Below are 13,566 nucleotides of genomic sequence, written 5' to 3'. Positions count from 1 at the left end.
GAGCGGCATTGCCAGACGGTTGACCAGAGGCCAAATTCCTCTACAGAAGATGAGGCCATTTTATCTCCATTTATTGGAGAACGAAAAGATTATTCTGAAGTCAACACCACTGTGACCTTCTCTTCATTCCAATTGGTGCTTTCAATAAATTAATCTATACAATGATAAAGGTAATGAAATACACAAAGGATATAAAGGTTGTCACTTCCAATGTACAAGGAAGGCAATATATGTTCATATTGGATTTGCCCATTTTCCATATGGTCGTGTAAGCCTAACCCAAATACTCTGTATGCAACAGGAGCGATATGATGCTCTACATTTTTCTTCAATGTTTCCCTCTTCTGATCTAGGCCTTTATATATATATATATAAAGTAATGGGTAGAAGCACCAACCTTATACAAGGGATAAGAAGGTGAGTGGGGGTTTTGGCTTAAAAACAGGAATGATGTGAGCTGAAGTGGGTGGATTTGAACAGATGATGCATTTTCTCTACACTCTTTTACAGGCAGTTTCCGTAAGTGGGGGCGTTTCAACAAATTAAAAATAAAAATAAAAATTTCAGCTAATTATGTCACTCTTGTGTCTTTGGGTGCTAAGGAGCTCAGGCTTTGGATGATCATCAAATCCCATCTAACCGGTGATGCTAATTTTCTCAAACAAAATCTAATCTTCTGGAGTGCATGAAACTTCTCTTTTTACCCACTTGCCCATCCAAGATTTACATTCCATCTACTAAATGCAACTTTTCCTTAAAATCCAGATGCATTTTTGGTTCATTCTTATCATAAAAAAACACAACCAAGAGAATTAATTTTGGGATTCATTCATTAAAATCACCAAAAGAAAAGAAAGAAAGAAAAAAAAAACCTTACTAGAATGCATGCTCTGCCCTCTTCAACGCATGACTCTTCTATCTATGAATCTTGAAGGTATTACTTCGACTTACATACCCTCAACTTCGATAACATAATAGTATCTCTGGTTTTTTTTTTACAAAAATACTAATTTTATTACTTGTGAGTTGTAACTGATCATGAGAAAGGAAACAATTTCCTTACAAATTTTTATATTTGTTTCTATTTATTATTTTTCACCAAAGTGAACTTTTTAGGGAGATATAAAAGCGAAATTTATTTGCAGAGAGAGACCTGACCGTTGGGTGGGAAGAAGAAGAAACAAACCAGCGACGGCGACCCAGAACAACATTCAATCAATAATCCCATACCCCATTTTCAAATTTGAAGTTTGGGTTCTTGATAACTGGACTCAATCTATACTAAAATACCTCTTCTTTCAGCCTCTCTCTTTCTCTCTATATATGTATACGTACTCTGCCAAGGTGAATCTTTCTTACGTTTTTTCTGTCTTTTTTCTATATGCTTCTGGGGTTCTGCTGCAAATTCATAATATTTTTGCATTTCGTTCGAAAGCTGCTTCTGGGTATTTATTGAATTTCATTTTTCATGATCATGGATCGCTTCTTCTTATTCTTTATTGCTTTGATCTGAATGAAAAATGGATTGTTCTTTCTTCTTAAAATAACGAGTAATCTTTGAATTTCAAGATGGGTATTTGAAATTTAGTTCTTTGGGTGTTCTTCATTCAAATTTACCCTCTTTACTACCTTGCGGATGATCATGGGTTTCATTGTTTGGGGGAAGAGAAAGGAAAGGAGAAGAATTTTTTCAGTGCTTGAATTCAATTGGAGGATTGTTTTGGGAACATTCTCTTTTTTATTTCCTTTTTATTTTGGAATCAGTAACTTCAGTCTATATGGTGGATAGATTTATTTGTTGCCGTGAGGTGGTCTAATTGAGGATTAGGTTTTAGCTCTGGGTTCCTAATTGAGTTTCTAATCTGGGAAATCAATAGGGTTTTTATTAATTATTATAAATCTGCTATGGACGAGTTTGGTATTTACTTAGTGTTCTCAAGAACAATGCAGTCAATTTTAGTTTGGTCTTTGGGTGTATGAAGCTGCTGAGCTTTCCACTTATAATCATGATCTTTTCTATTCTTATCAGGTTGTGACTTGCTTTTAGATGAATTTTTGGGCTATTGATATTCTATTTGATGGGATTGTGAAGACCCACTAATTTGTGTTGATGAGCACAATAAGAGTGTCTAGGGTTTCTTCCATCATTTTTTTTTTTGTTTTCCAGTTGGTTCTGTTGCATAATAGAGAACAAACCTATCTGGTTTTCTCAGTATATTTATTTTTAGACTTTTGGTAAGTACAATATGACTTATACTTTTGTGTGCTCACAAAGGTATATTTATTTTTCATGCAGATATAATTTGTTGAAGTTATTGCTTAGGTCAACCAGGATTAATTTCGAGTTAAAAAAGAATGCCATACTTGTGCTGCATTATTTGTTTAGATCCTCAGAAATTCAATTCCCAAACTCTGAGCTCTGAAGGTGCACAGCTTACCATTTGAGGCTCATCTTCCCACTTAGGCATTCACCTTCTTTATTAGCCTAAACAAGGTACTTTTGACATAATAATGAACTTAATCCAATATTTAGATGTTGTTTTTATGCTGCTTATACATCACTTTCTTCCATGTATTTCTCATTGCAGATTCTCTTAAGATATTAAAGTGATTCTACTAATTCACACAAATAGTTTTATATTTTTGAGCTTCTAGGCAACCACTTTTTGGAATCTGGTTCAGTTATATGAGTTGATGGGAGACAACATTTAGTTCATTTGCATTGTTTTCTCACATCTCTAAAATTTGTTTGATTATTTTATTTTATTCTATTTTTTATGTTGTGATCCTAATAATCATCACAATTGTTACATAAATATGTTGCTACTTTTTTGAAATTTTCATGTTGTGTTTGTTAATAATCACCACAATTGTTGCATAAATCTGCCGTTGCCTTTTGAAGTTTTCATCTGTTTTTTTTTTTTTTTAATAATTTATTTTAGAGATGAATGGTAGCTCACATCGTGTCCTCATCTCACTTGGATAATGTCTAAATACGATGGTAAAAAGTTGTAAGCATTAAGCAAATCCTTTTCTAGGTCCATACTTTCTGTAAGAATTGGGAATCTGAATTGTGTCTTCTTCCCCCTTAATCAGAAATTGGGAATCTGAATCATGAAAATTATACAACTAATACGTAGGCCTTGAGTTCTTTATTTTGAACTTTTTTCTATGTTTTTTTGTCTATATGTTGTTTTTATCCATAACTGACGAGCTTTGATACATCAGAGATCAATATGCGTGGAACTGGAAAGAAAGCAGGACATCAGGAATCTGGAAAGTCTTGCTTTCCTAAAAGAAATATCGGGCCTAAGCTGAATGCAGCATTGCAGATTAAAAATGGTAGTAAAATATCTCAGACCAGGAAATGCAAGCCAAAATCAAAATCTCATGTAAAGACAATTGGTGCAACCCTGTCTAAGAGAAAAACTACTGACTCTCCAAGCAAGGGAAGCAGGAGTGGATCCACAACCAGAAAACTGATTCACAAGAAAACCCTGCATAAAGCCATTGATACTGAGTCTTCCAAGAAGGAGTCTTCATCAAAGCTTAAAGGTGAGAAGCCCCCACAAATTAGCACAAACAAAAATGGGGAAACTGTGGACAAAAATGTTAAACCTCAAAAATTAAAGAAAAGAGGAAAGCGGAAGCGGCGAAAGGATAATTCAGAGCTAGATGAAGCTTCTCGCTTGCAAAGAAGAACCAGGTACCTCTTGATCAAAATGAAACTGGAGCAGAATCTTATTGATGCTTACTCTGGGGAAGGTTGGAAAGGTCATAGGTATGGAATCTTTTAATAATCTGTTTAAGTTTTCTAAATTGAGCTAGTTTTTGAACAAAAAAATGTAATTTTAAAAAATTAATCAAGAATCTATTGAAACTTTGATTCTCCACTAGATAAATGAGAAATTGCCTTTTATGAATGAAGATAAAGCACAAAAAAGAAAAAAAGAAAAAAAAAAAGAAGAATAAACAAAGGAACATCAGATTAGTTTGTTTGTCACATAGATAAGCAGATACATATTACACATCTCTAGATCAAATACTGTTTATATTTAAGAATCTTGTATACATTCCCTTGTTACTTATGGCAAGATGGCTTAGGAAAAGTTAGACGCCAGATTACTAGTGCATTGTAAAAAAATTAGAAATATGTGATTGAGGTGTACTAGATTGCTCATAAAATCCATGCCATATGTTATTTGCTACACATGCCTATTTCACAATGTAGAAGATGAAGGATTGGAAGAAATAAAAGATATAAAGTTCTTCATTAACATTCAATCTGTATAGAGAGACCCACATACATATACGAATATTCTTAGCACCAAAAATAGGAACCTTTCTACCCTAATTACATAAGATCCCATTGATTACGGGATTGCACTAATTCTATCCTCAATCATACAACTATGACTTTCCTAATTTCATCCTTCCACCACCTAACACCCTCCCTCCCCCTTAAGTTGGTAAATAAATGTTTTCCATTCTTAGTTTGAATACATTTACTTGAAATGTTGTACTGCTTAAACCTTTGGTGAGTATATCTAAGTCACTAGAAAAATAAGGAGTACGGATCAATCCACTATTTAGTTTCTTCTTAATAAAATGTCTGTCTATCTCTATGTGTTTTGTTCGATCGTGTTGCACTGAAATATGACAATATTGATTATAGATTTATTGTTGCAATAAAGTCTCATTGGGCCATCCCATTTAATGTTTAAACCCTCTAAAATGATCTTCAACTGTGGTAGTTCACAAACTCCTTGGGCCATTGCGTGAAATTTTACTTCTGCACTTGACCTCGCCACCAAACTCTGTTTTTACTTATCCATGTCACCAGATTTCCACCAAGAAAGATGCAATACTCGGTGGTTGATCTTCTATCAACCATAGATCCAACATAATCTATGTTTCTGTATGCTTCAAGTACTAGCCCTGAGTTTCATTTAAATAGGATGTTCTTTCCTAGGGACCCTTTAAGATACTATAGCACTGGGTTAGTAACTTCAACTGTGGTAGTTCACAAACTCCTTGGGCCATTGCGTGAAATTTTACTTCTGCACTGGACCTCGCCACCAAACTCTGTTTTTACTTATCCATGTCACCAGATTTCCACTAAGAAAGATGTAATACTCGGTGGTTGATCTTCTATCAACCATAGATCCAACATAATCTATGTTTCTGTATGCTTCAAGTACTAGCCCTGAGTTTCATTTAAATAGGATGTTCTTTCCTAGGGACCCTTTAAGATACTATAGCGCTGGGTTAGTAACTTGCAAATGAACCTCTTTTGGATTGTGCATGAATTGGCACAACATATGCTATATTTGGTCTTGTGTGAAAGAGATAAATGAGTCTCCTTACCAGTTTTTAATACATCTCTCTATCTGTAACATCTTCTTCAACCTCTCCAAGCTTATGATTAGGATCTATTGGTGTAACCTCAATTTCCAAGAAATATTTCAACCTTCCTAACTCTTTAATCTCAAATATTTCAAGCATTTCCTTAAAATCTCTCTCATTTTCATCATTTCGCATTATGATGATGTCATCTACATACACCAAAAGAGTTGTAACTCCACTTGAATCTGAATGCTTGATGAACAATATATGATCTCCTTTACTTTGTCTGTATCCCATGTTTTTCATGACTTTGGCAAACCTTCCAAACCATGCCATTAAAGATTGTTTCAGTCCGTATAGAGCTTTCTTCAATTTACACACCTTTTAGTAACTAGGTCACTTCCAAATCTGAAGTGACTTTCTTATAAATCTTTTCCTCCATGTCTCCATTTAGAAATGCATTTTTTACGTCGACCTGTTGTAGATCCCAGTTATAATTTACTGTTAATGATAAATAATTCTGACCATATTTGGGGCAAATGTCTCTAAATAGTCCACATCATATGTTTGAGTGTATCCCTTAATCACGAATCTTGCCTTGTACCTCTCTAATGGCTTATCCCCTCTATACTTAACAGTATAAACTCACTTACACCCCACACCCCTTTGGCTTTTTTCCTACTAGCAAATCTATCAACTCCCAAGTTTTATTCTTCTTCGAGGCCTCCATTTTTGCATTCGAGGATTGCTTCCAATTTTCATTAGATAAAGCCTTAGATAAAGTGATAGGAATATGAATATTTTTCAAACTTGTAAAAAAACTCTTATGGGATGGATACAACTTTTCGAATGACACATGATAAAGTGGATACAAAGGATGTTTAGTGCATTCCCTTGTCCCCTTCTTGAGGGCAATAAGGAGGTTATGATCTAGGGGTTTTGTAGATTGAAGTTTTGATTCAGTTTGTAAGGGAGGATGAGAGATTGTTACCTCATTTTCAGAAGCCAATTCAGATTCTTGGACTTTTATAAGTCTAGAGACTGCAACTTTATTCCTTAAGTACACTTTGCCAGTCATTTGATTCTCAAGAGCAAGCTTAATGGACAACTTGAGTTAGAAGGAGGTACAAATACTGAATCAGACACTTTGGGAGGGTCAATGAGAAAGGGATCAAGGAAACAGGAATCCCAATCCTTGTCTTCCTCGATGGAACTCTCCCCCTAAATATGAAGTGTGGGAAAATAAAACTCACTTTGGTTGAAAGTAACATCAACTAAGACAAAAAAAAATTTTGGATGCTGGATGGTAGCACTTATATCCCTTTTGAATTGAAAAGTATCCCACAAAAATACATTTGACTACTCTTGGGTTCAATTTTCCCTTATTTAGACTGTGAACATGCACAAAGGATATACACCCAAATATCTTAGGAATAAGATGGTTTGTGGTTCTCATATTGGGATAAAACGATGAGAGTATTTCCATGGAACTTTTTAAACCTTAGATTCTGGAAGGTAACCCGGTTTATGAGATATGTGACCATCGATTTTTGTACCATTGCTAAGTTGTAATCATCAACTTGAACCTTTCATTGCCCTTGTCACAACACTACCTATCATGAAATAGAAAGGATGCTGTAAGTCTCAAGTGTGGACTTGGATTTGAACTAAAAGCATCTCTTGGAAGATCAGTGAGAAATAGTCTGTAACCAAGTGTGCCTTTCAATTTTGATGTCATAGAATTCCCTTAAGATGTAAAGTTATGGAAAAGAGGAAAGGAGCTTTATATGAACTCCTATTTGAGGATGTGTCTTTTTTTTTTCCTCACAAAGTTGAAATGCTTTATTACAACTGAATTGAACTGCTTACAAGCAAAATCTGAAGTTGATGAACAGTTTGTTCCCAATAGAAACTATTCTATGATTAAAAATGTTTGTACTTTCTTAACCTGTGTCTTTATAGATGTGTTTACAAGTATCAATAGTATCTTTCTTAATTTTCTCCACAGTCGAGAAAAGATCAGGCCAGAGAAGGAACTACAAAGAGCTACGAAGCAAATATTGAAATGTAAACTTGGGATCCGTGATGCAATTCGCCAGCTGGAGTCACTGAGCTCCATAGGATGTATTGAAGATACTGCAATTGCTTCAGATGGATCTGTTTATCATGAACACGTAAAGATTCTGTCACCCTTTATTTACTTCTGCTAAATATAGGACCTTCTGTACCCTAAAACAAGAATCCAACTTCTTTCTATGAACATCCTTTGAACTCTTATTTTAGAAGGGCAGCAATTAAAGGGCATGAGTACATTTTTGAATCTCTGCTTGAGAATCAAGTATGCCTTGGAAAATTGGTGCAGAGACATAAGTATATGATGTTTACACTTTTCTCTTGTGACAAGTAGCTTTTACAGCAGTTTTTTTTTTTTTTTTCCAGGTTTTCAAAGAGTCCCTATAATTTGGGTCTTCTTTGCTATTAGCATAAATGTTCACTTGCACATGGCTATGACCATCAACATTTGGGTTGCTCTAATTGTTAAATTGAAATCCATGTCTTCAATTTCTGTTACATCTAGATAATCTGTGCAAAGTGCAAGTTGCGGGAGGCTTTCCCAGATAATGATATTATACTCTGTGATGGAACGTGCAATTGTGCTTTCCACCAGAAATGTCTTGATCCTCCATTGGAAACTGAAAATAGTAAGTTGTATCCATTCACTTCTAGTGAATTTGTTTTCTAGAAGTACGAAGCCTTTATTCAAATGGTCTCATTGTTTTGTGAAACTGGCTTTTGTCTAATTGATGATCAGTTCCTCCGGGAGACCAAGGTTGGTTTTGCAAGTTCTGCGAGTGTAAGATGGAAATACTAGAAGCAATGAATGCACATCTTGGAACCCGCTTCTCTGTGGACAGTACTTGGCAGGTTGGTTTGCTGTAGGATTTTAGTGTTTTTTAATCTCGCTTTCATGCTCTAGTAAGTTGATAAAATCCCCCTTTCATGCTCTAGTAAGTTGATAAAATCCCCCCTAAACAGGATATTTTCAAAGAAGAAGCTGCTTTGCCTGATGGTGGGAGTGCACTGCCCTATCCAGAGGAAGATTGGCCTTCTGATGATTCACAAGATCATGATTATGATCCTGAAAGAAATGAAAATAGCTGCAGCATCAGCACTGCTGGCACTGAAGGAAATGCTTCAGATGATACAAATAGTTCTTTAAGCTTGAGTTGGTCGTTTGAAGACGAAATCCTTTCTGGATCTAAAAGATCAGGGATTATCAGTGCAGATTCTGATGAAACATCTGATTGTGAAATCATAAGTGGTCGTAGGCAACGAAGAGCTGTTGATTATAGAAAGTTATATGATGTGAGTATGTTCATGTTCATTATAATCATTAATATCGATCAATCAGTTTTGTGGTAAGGGAAAGATAATTTTGGATTGCTCTAGACGCGACACAACCTAAATGTGAATTACTTTTATTGGGCGTTATAATTTTTTATTACCTTTTTTCAGACATTTTGGTATGATTAACTCATAGCTTTCCATAAAAACTGGCAGATGATAAATGACTGTCCATTACTTTTGTACCCATTGGTTAAAATTTTTATTTCGTGGGGACAATAATGGTGGATTTTTGTTTGTTCTGTGGTTCCAATACTGTTTCAGTTGAGCGAAACTTGAGATTCTCATTGTCTGTTTCACATTATTATTTTCTTGCAATAGGAAATGTTTGGAAAGGATGCTCATGCAAATGAACAAGTTAGTGAAGATGAAGACTGGGGTCCTGCTAACAAAAGGCGGAGAGAAAAGGAGTCTGATGCAGCCAGCACCCTCATAACTCTATATGAAGGTGAGAAAAAGTTACCTAATGTGGAAACCATGGAAGCCAAACAAAAAATTTCTTCAGATCCACAAACTAAAAGGCCATTTTCCAGAATTCCACTTGATGCGGTTGAGGTAAATGGAATTCCTTTCTTCATATGAATCGTTTATTTAGCCCTTGTTTTAATCATAAGCAATCCTGTATTTATATCTTATTGCACCCTTTCATTTCCTATGAACTCTACCAGAAGCTTCGCCAAGCATTTGGGGACAATGAACTTCCCTCTAGAGATGTGAGGGAGAATCTTGCAAAGCAGTTGGGTCTTGATTATGAGAAGGTAAAAACCTATCATATCGTCTGAATGGAAGTTTGGATGGTAGTTCTGGAAGATTATCCTGAAAACTGCCACTTTATTCTTGTTGGCTGTACAAGTTGATTGATACTTCACTAAAGCCTGGAGTAGTATCCCAAATGAGAAGTTTTCTTCTGGAAGAAAAAAAAGGCTAGCTCTATGCAAATTCATTCACCTACATGTCTAATACTATACTTCAACAGCATGTCATCATTAGTTTCATAATAAATCATTCATCATGTAATCAAATAAATTTTCATCATCTTTTTCTGCTTGGAAAAGAATGGAGTGCAATTAAAAATTAATTTTCTGGAAAATAAGCCAATTTGTCAGACAGGAATGTTAGGTTTTCCGATCTGTATAGATTCCTGTCTTTTGGTACTACCTAATGAGTTAAAAATGGAATCAAGATCATGCTTGGCAGGAGGCAAAAGGGTGCAAAATATAATCAAATGGTGAGCAGAGGCTTACCTAGAGGAAATAACATTACATCTTCCATGGACACAACCCTTTCATAGCTCATTAGCTGTTTATTTAGTCCACTTCCCATGTTTTTCTGAGTTTTTTAATTTGTTTTATTTTAATTTTTTTTAACATGTGCAGGTGAACAAATGGTTCAAAAATGCACGATATATAGCGCTAAAAACCAGAAAGGTAAATTCATATTCCCTGTATTTCAGGCACTTAGCTTCAATTCTGTTAACTAATTTTTGGGTTTCCTATCCCATATTTGGCATATTAGTCTCTCACTTTTGGATTTTAGAAAAAACCTGTTTCTTACATAAAAATGAATATCATGTTCTTTACATGTAACTTATACAATCTGAAGTTCCTCTGAACATTTTAAACTTTAAGGAAAAACAAAATGAGGGCATGAAGTAATTCTGTGTAATATCCCTTAAGTTTAAATTTTGTTGAATTTCTTCCTCACATTTACAGGCAGAGAGAGCAAAACAACTTCAGACTTCTCCCAGAATCTCCAAGGAATCCAGATCAGAAATCGTGAAGGACAAAACTGTTGATCTAGTGGCATCAAGGGATAACTCATCAGCATCACTGGTCCGTGCACTAAAGAATTTGAAAAAGGTGCGGAGGAGAAAAAATCCAAAGCCAATAATAACCAGCCCTGTAAAGAAAAAGCATCATAGAAGGGCTTTACTTGAGTCACCTACAAATGACAAGGTATTTTTTTGCTCAATTTCACACACTTTTTTCTTCTTGATCCAGCATAGTGAATTAAAATTGGAATCACTTAAAATGATGATTTCCTCAAGGCCATTTCTGTGAAATTTTCTTAGACTTCATTACTATGAGGATTTTATTTTGCAATTTGATTGGAATTTATTTTTTAAAGTGATGCCTGCAAAAGCAAGATGAAATCTGCTTTTCAAGAGAAGTTGAGAAGGTTACATCTTTTGAGGTTTAAACAGAAGCATCTTGCATATATCACACATATTATTGGAGATCACCTTTCATCTCTTGAAAGTTAAAAATGCATATCATCACTTAAGGCGGTTAAAATACATTCTAGTTGCTATCATATAGATCTAAACATCAGATACTGTAATGGGGAAGCTTGTGTTAATTTTGAAAAACCAACTAAGCTATCCTTGAGTTTGTTTTATTGGGTTTTTCTCTAACACTGCATTTAGTTCAGGGTTGACACATTCCCAATCGACTTGAAATTCTGTTGGTTCAGCTGTAATGCGTATTTTTATAATCATCAATGTGAAGTTAGTTTATTTGTAACAATAGTTATCCACAAAGAAACATGCAATACTACCAATTATGTTCATGTCCTGATATTTGTCATATTCAGGTTACTATGGAGTTTGACGATGATGTGAGCTTGAAGAAACAACTGAAGCTTTTGAAAGAAAAAAGTAAGAGGGACAAGCAAAGGGTCGACTTCAAGGAGGGAACTGGTGTACAAGATGCAGAGAAGGAGATGGAGAGACTCTGCCAAATTAAGGATAAGATAGAGAAGTTGAAGCAGGTAATACTGAGACTTCAATGTGACAAAACTAATCAATGGCAAGACCAGTCAGTGATCTATGTTCCTGTGGCAGAGCTAAGGGAGAAAGGTCGATTTTGCATCACATCTTGATTATTGCAAAGCATTTTTATTTTTATTCTTGCATTTCTGCATATGGTAAAGAAACGGAAAACCCGTCTTTTTTGACATATATATATACACATATATTGAAGTTGTTCTTTGTGCAGACATTTTGTGTTTTTAATCATCATCTCTGTCCAAATGTTTTGACTCATAATAAGAAAGTAATAGATCAAAAAGAGACCCTATGATGGAAATTTGTACCGGGTTCTTTCCCTTGTGTTTCCTGGAAAAATGAGATTTTTGCACCAATATGGTAATCATAATGTTTATTCTTTTATATGATATCTATTGAGAAGTTTGGTAGTTTCATCTGGGATTTTCTTGCCTTAAGCTAAATCCACACAGCTGAAAATTAGGTAAGTTGGTAACCTTTTCAGTCCAGGAATGAGCAAGTTGCCCTGGTTGATCACTGATTTGGCTAACTGAGGGGTACAGAAGATGGACTGTCGTTGAGACTTGAACTCACATTCAAGTATGAGTACACATTTTTCTTTTCCTGTTTTAGGTTTTATGCAGAAGGGCAGCTTTATTGGAGGTGGAATTCATTTTGTTGTTGAATCAACCAAGTGTTAGGCTTGTCAAGTTTTTGCATGTCATTGTTTCACAGGAAGGCTTTTCCTTAATGATATACGAGGGCTTTTACATTTTCAATGGATTCTTAGTTGTTAATGTTATTGTCTTCATCAGAAGATGGGCATACAAGTGTAATCGATCTGCTTGGTATATCCCAGGGAACTACATTTTGTGTATGATTTTGGACTTAAAATTGAGCCATGGAATTTCATTTAAGAAAACAAAATCATGAAATATAAAGTGGTCATGGCACTGAATGGAGAAACAGCAGGACTATATAATGAATTTGCACAACAGCAGCTGTAGGTGGCAGGTATGTCCAGCCTAGCAGCTGAAAAAACAAGCTTTTCTTTCCACCATTTGCAGGTGCAAGCACTTCGGTTGGCATGGTTCTAACATCATTCTGCTGAATAAACAACAGCAATGGAAGTTCACCCAACACATTTCCAGAATCAGATTCTCGCTGACACCAAAAAGAGCTGATGGAAATTTTATTAAAATGTAAATTATAATTTGCAACTTTTGGATCACTGAGTTCTTGCCTGAATGATAATAGGATACGAAAAAATAATCCCATGATTGGTTTCACAAAGTGGAGAACTTAGAAGATGGACAAGACATCCAGGGAAATGAACCATTCCATTTGCAACTAACCCATTGTGCCATAGTATTTCTTGCTTGCTGGCTTTTTTATAGGAAGTACGTAGGTTTGCAAGGCTTGAAGACCCAGTTAAGGGACTTTTGTGATATGGCCCATTGGGTACATATTCTCACCTGTTAAAGACTGGCAACATCTGCAACTAGCAATCGTCTTTGATCCAGTCACCTGGTTACTTTCAGACTCCTCTCGCTCCTATAAAATGCATGGGTTCTATGAACTGAAGCAAATTGAAATTATGAACACCAGAAGGCAAACTAGTGAACACTGAAGTATGTGTTGTGCGTGCATGCTTGAGGGCAGACCATGAGAAAGGAAATACATGGGTTCTACTATGAACAGAACACAGCAAAACAAAATTATCAAGATCACAAGGGAAATTAGTGAATGGTGTGTGTGTGTTCGAGTGTTTTTGTGTGGGCCCATGTGAGGGCAGACCTTGAGAGAGAAGAAATGCCTAGGTTATACTATGAAGAGAAAAAGGCAGAACGAAATAAGCTCAGAAGGAAAACTAGGGGGGTGCGGGGGATGGGGTGGGGATGGAAGGAAGACCTTGCATGTGGTTATTCAATGGCTTACCATACTCCAAATCCATGCCTGTAGTTCATTTACTGAAAGGAACTCTAAACCTGTGCCACAGTTTTTTACACCAAAATACAATTTAGTAAAAAAATGTCACATTAAGAGATAAA

General features: G+C 35.5%; 1 protein-coding gene across 2 annotated transcripts; it reads left to right on the top strand.

Moving 5' to 3' along the window:
• The first annotated feature begins 576 nt into the window (after positions 1 to 576).
• On the top strand, positions 577 to 11,843 carry LOC117925063 (pathogenesis-related homeodomain protein). Of its 2 annotated transcripts, XM_034843882.1 has the most exons (13): positions 577 to 934; positions 1,146 to 1,344; positions 2,297 to 2,494; positions 3,229 to 3,781; positions 7,355 to 7,520; positions 7,925 to 8,048; positions 8,159 to 8,271; positions 8,383 to 8,712; positions 9,073 to 9,306; positions 9,420 to 9,509; positions 10,128 to 10,178; positions 10,464 to 10,706; positions 11,344 to 11,843. In XM_034843882.1, exons 4-13 carry the CDS (start codon positions 3,237 to 3,239, stop codon positions 11,629 to 11,631), a joined length of 2,184 nt encoding a protein of 727 aa, XP_034699773.1. In that variant the 5' UTR covers positions 577 to 934; positions 1,146 to 1,344; positions 2,297 to 2,494; positions 3,229 to 3,236; the 3' UTR covers positions 11,632 to 11,843. The 2 variants fall into 2 exon arrangements, with proteins under 2 accessions (XP_034699773.1, XP_034699772.1); XM_034843881.1 differs by lacking the exons at positions 577 to 934; positions 2,297 to 2,494.
• The last annotated feature ends 1,723 nt before the right edge of the window (positions 11,844 to 13,566 follow it).

Source organism: Vitis riparia, chromosome 11, assembly GCF_004353265.1.
Source record: "Vitis riparia cultivar Riparia Gloire de Montpellier isolate 1030 chromosome 11, EGFV_Vit.rip_1.0, whole genome shotgun sequence".
NCBI classification, from domain to species: Eukaryota; Viridiplantae; Streptophyta; class Magnoliopsida; order Vitales; family Vitaceae; genus Vitis; species Vitis riparia.
Note: the sequence above shows the minus strand (reverse complement) of the source record. Positions and strands in the feature narration are given on the sequence as shown.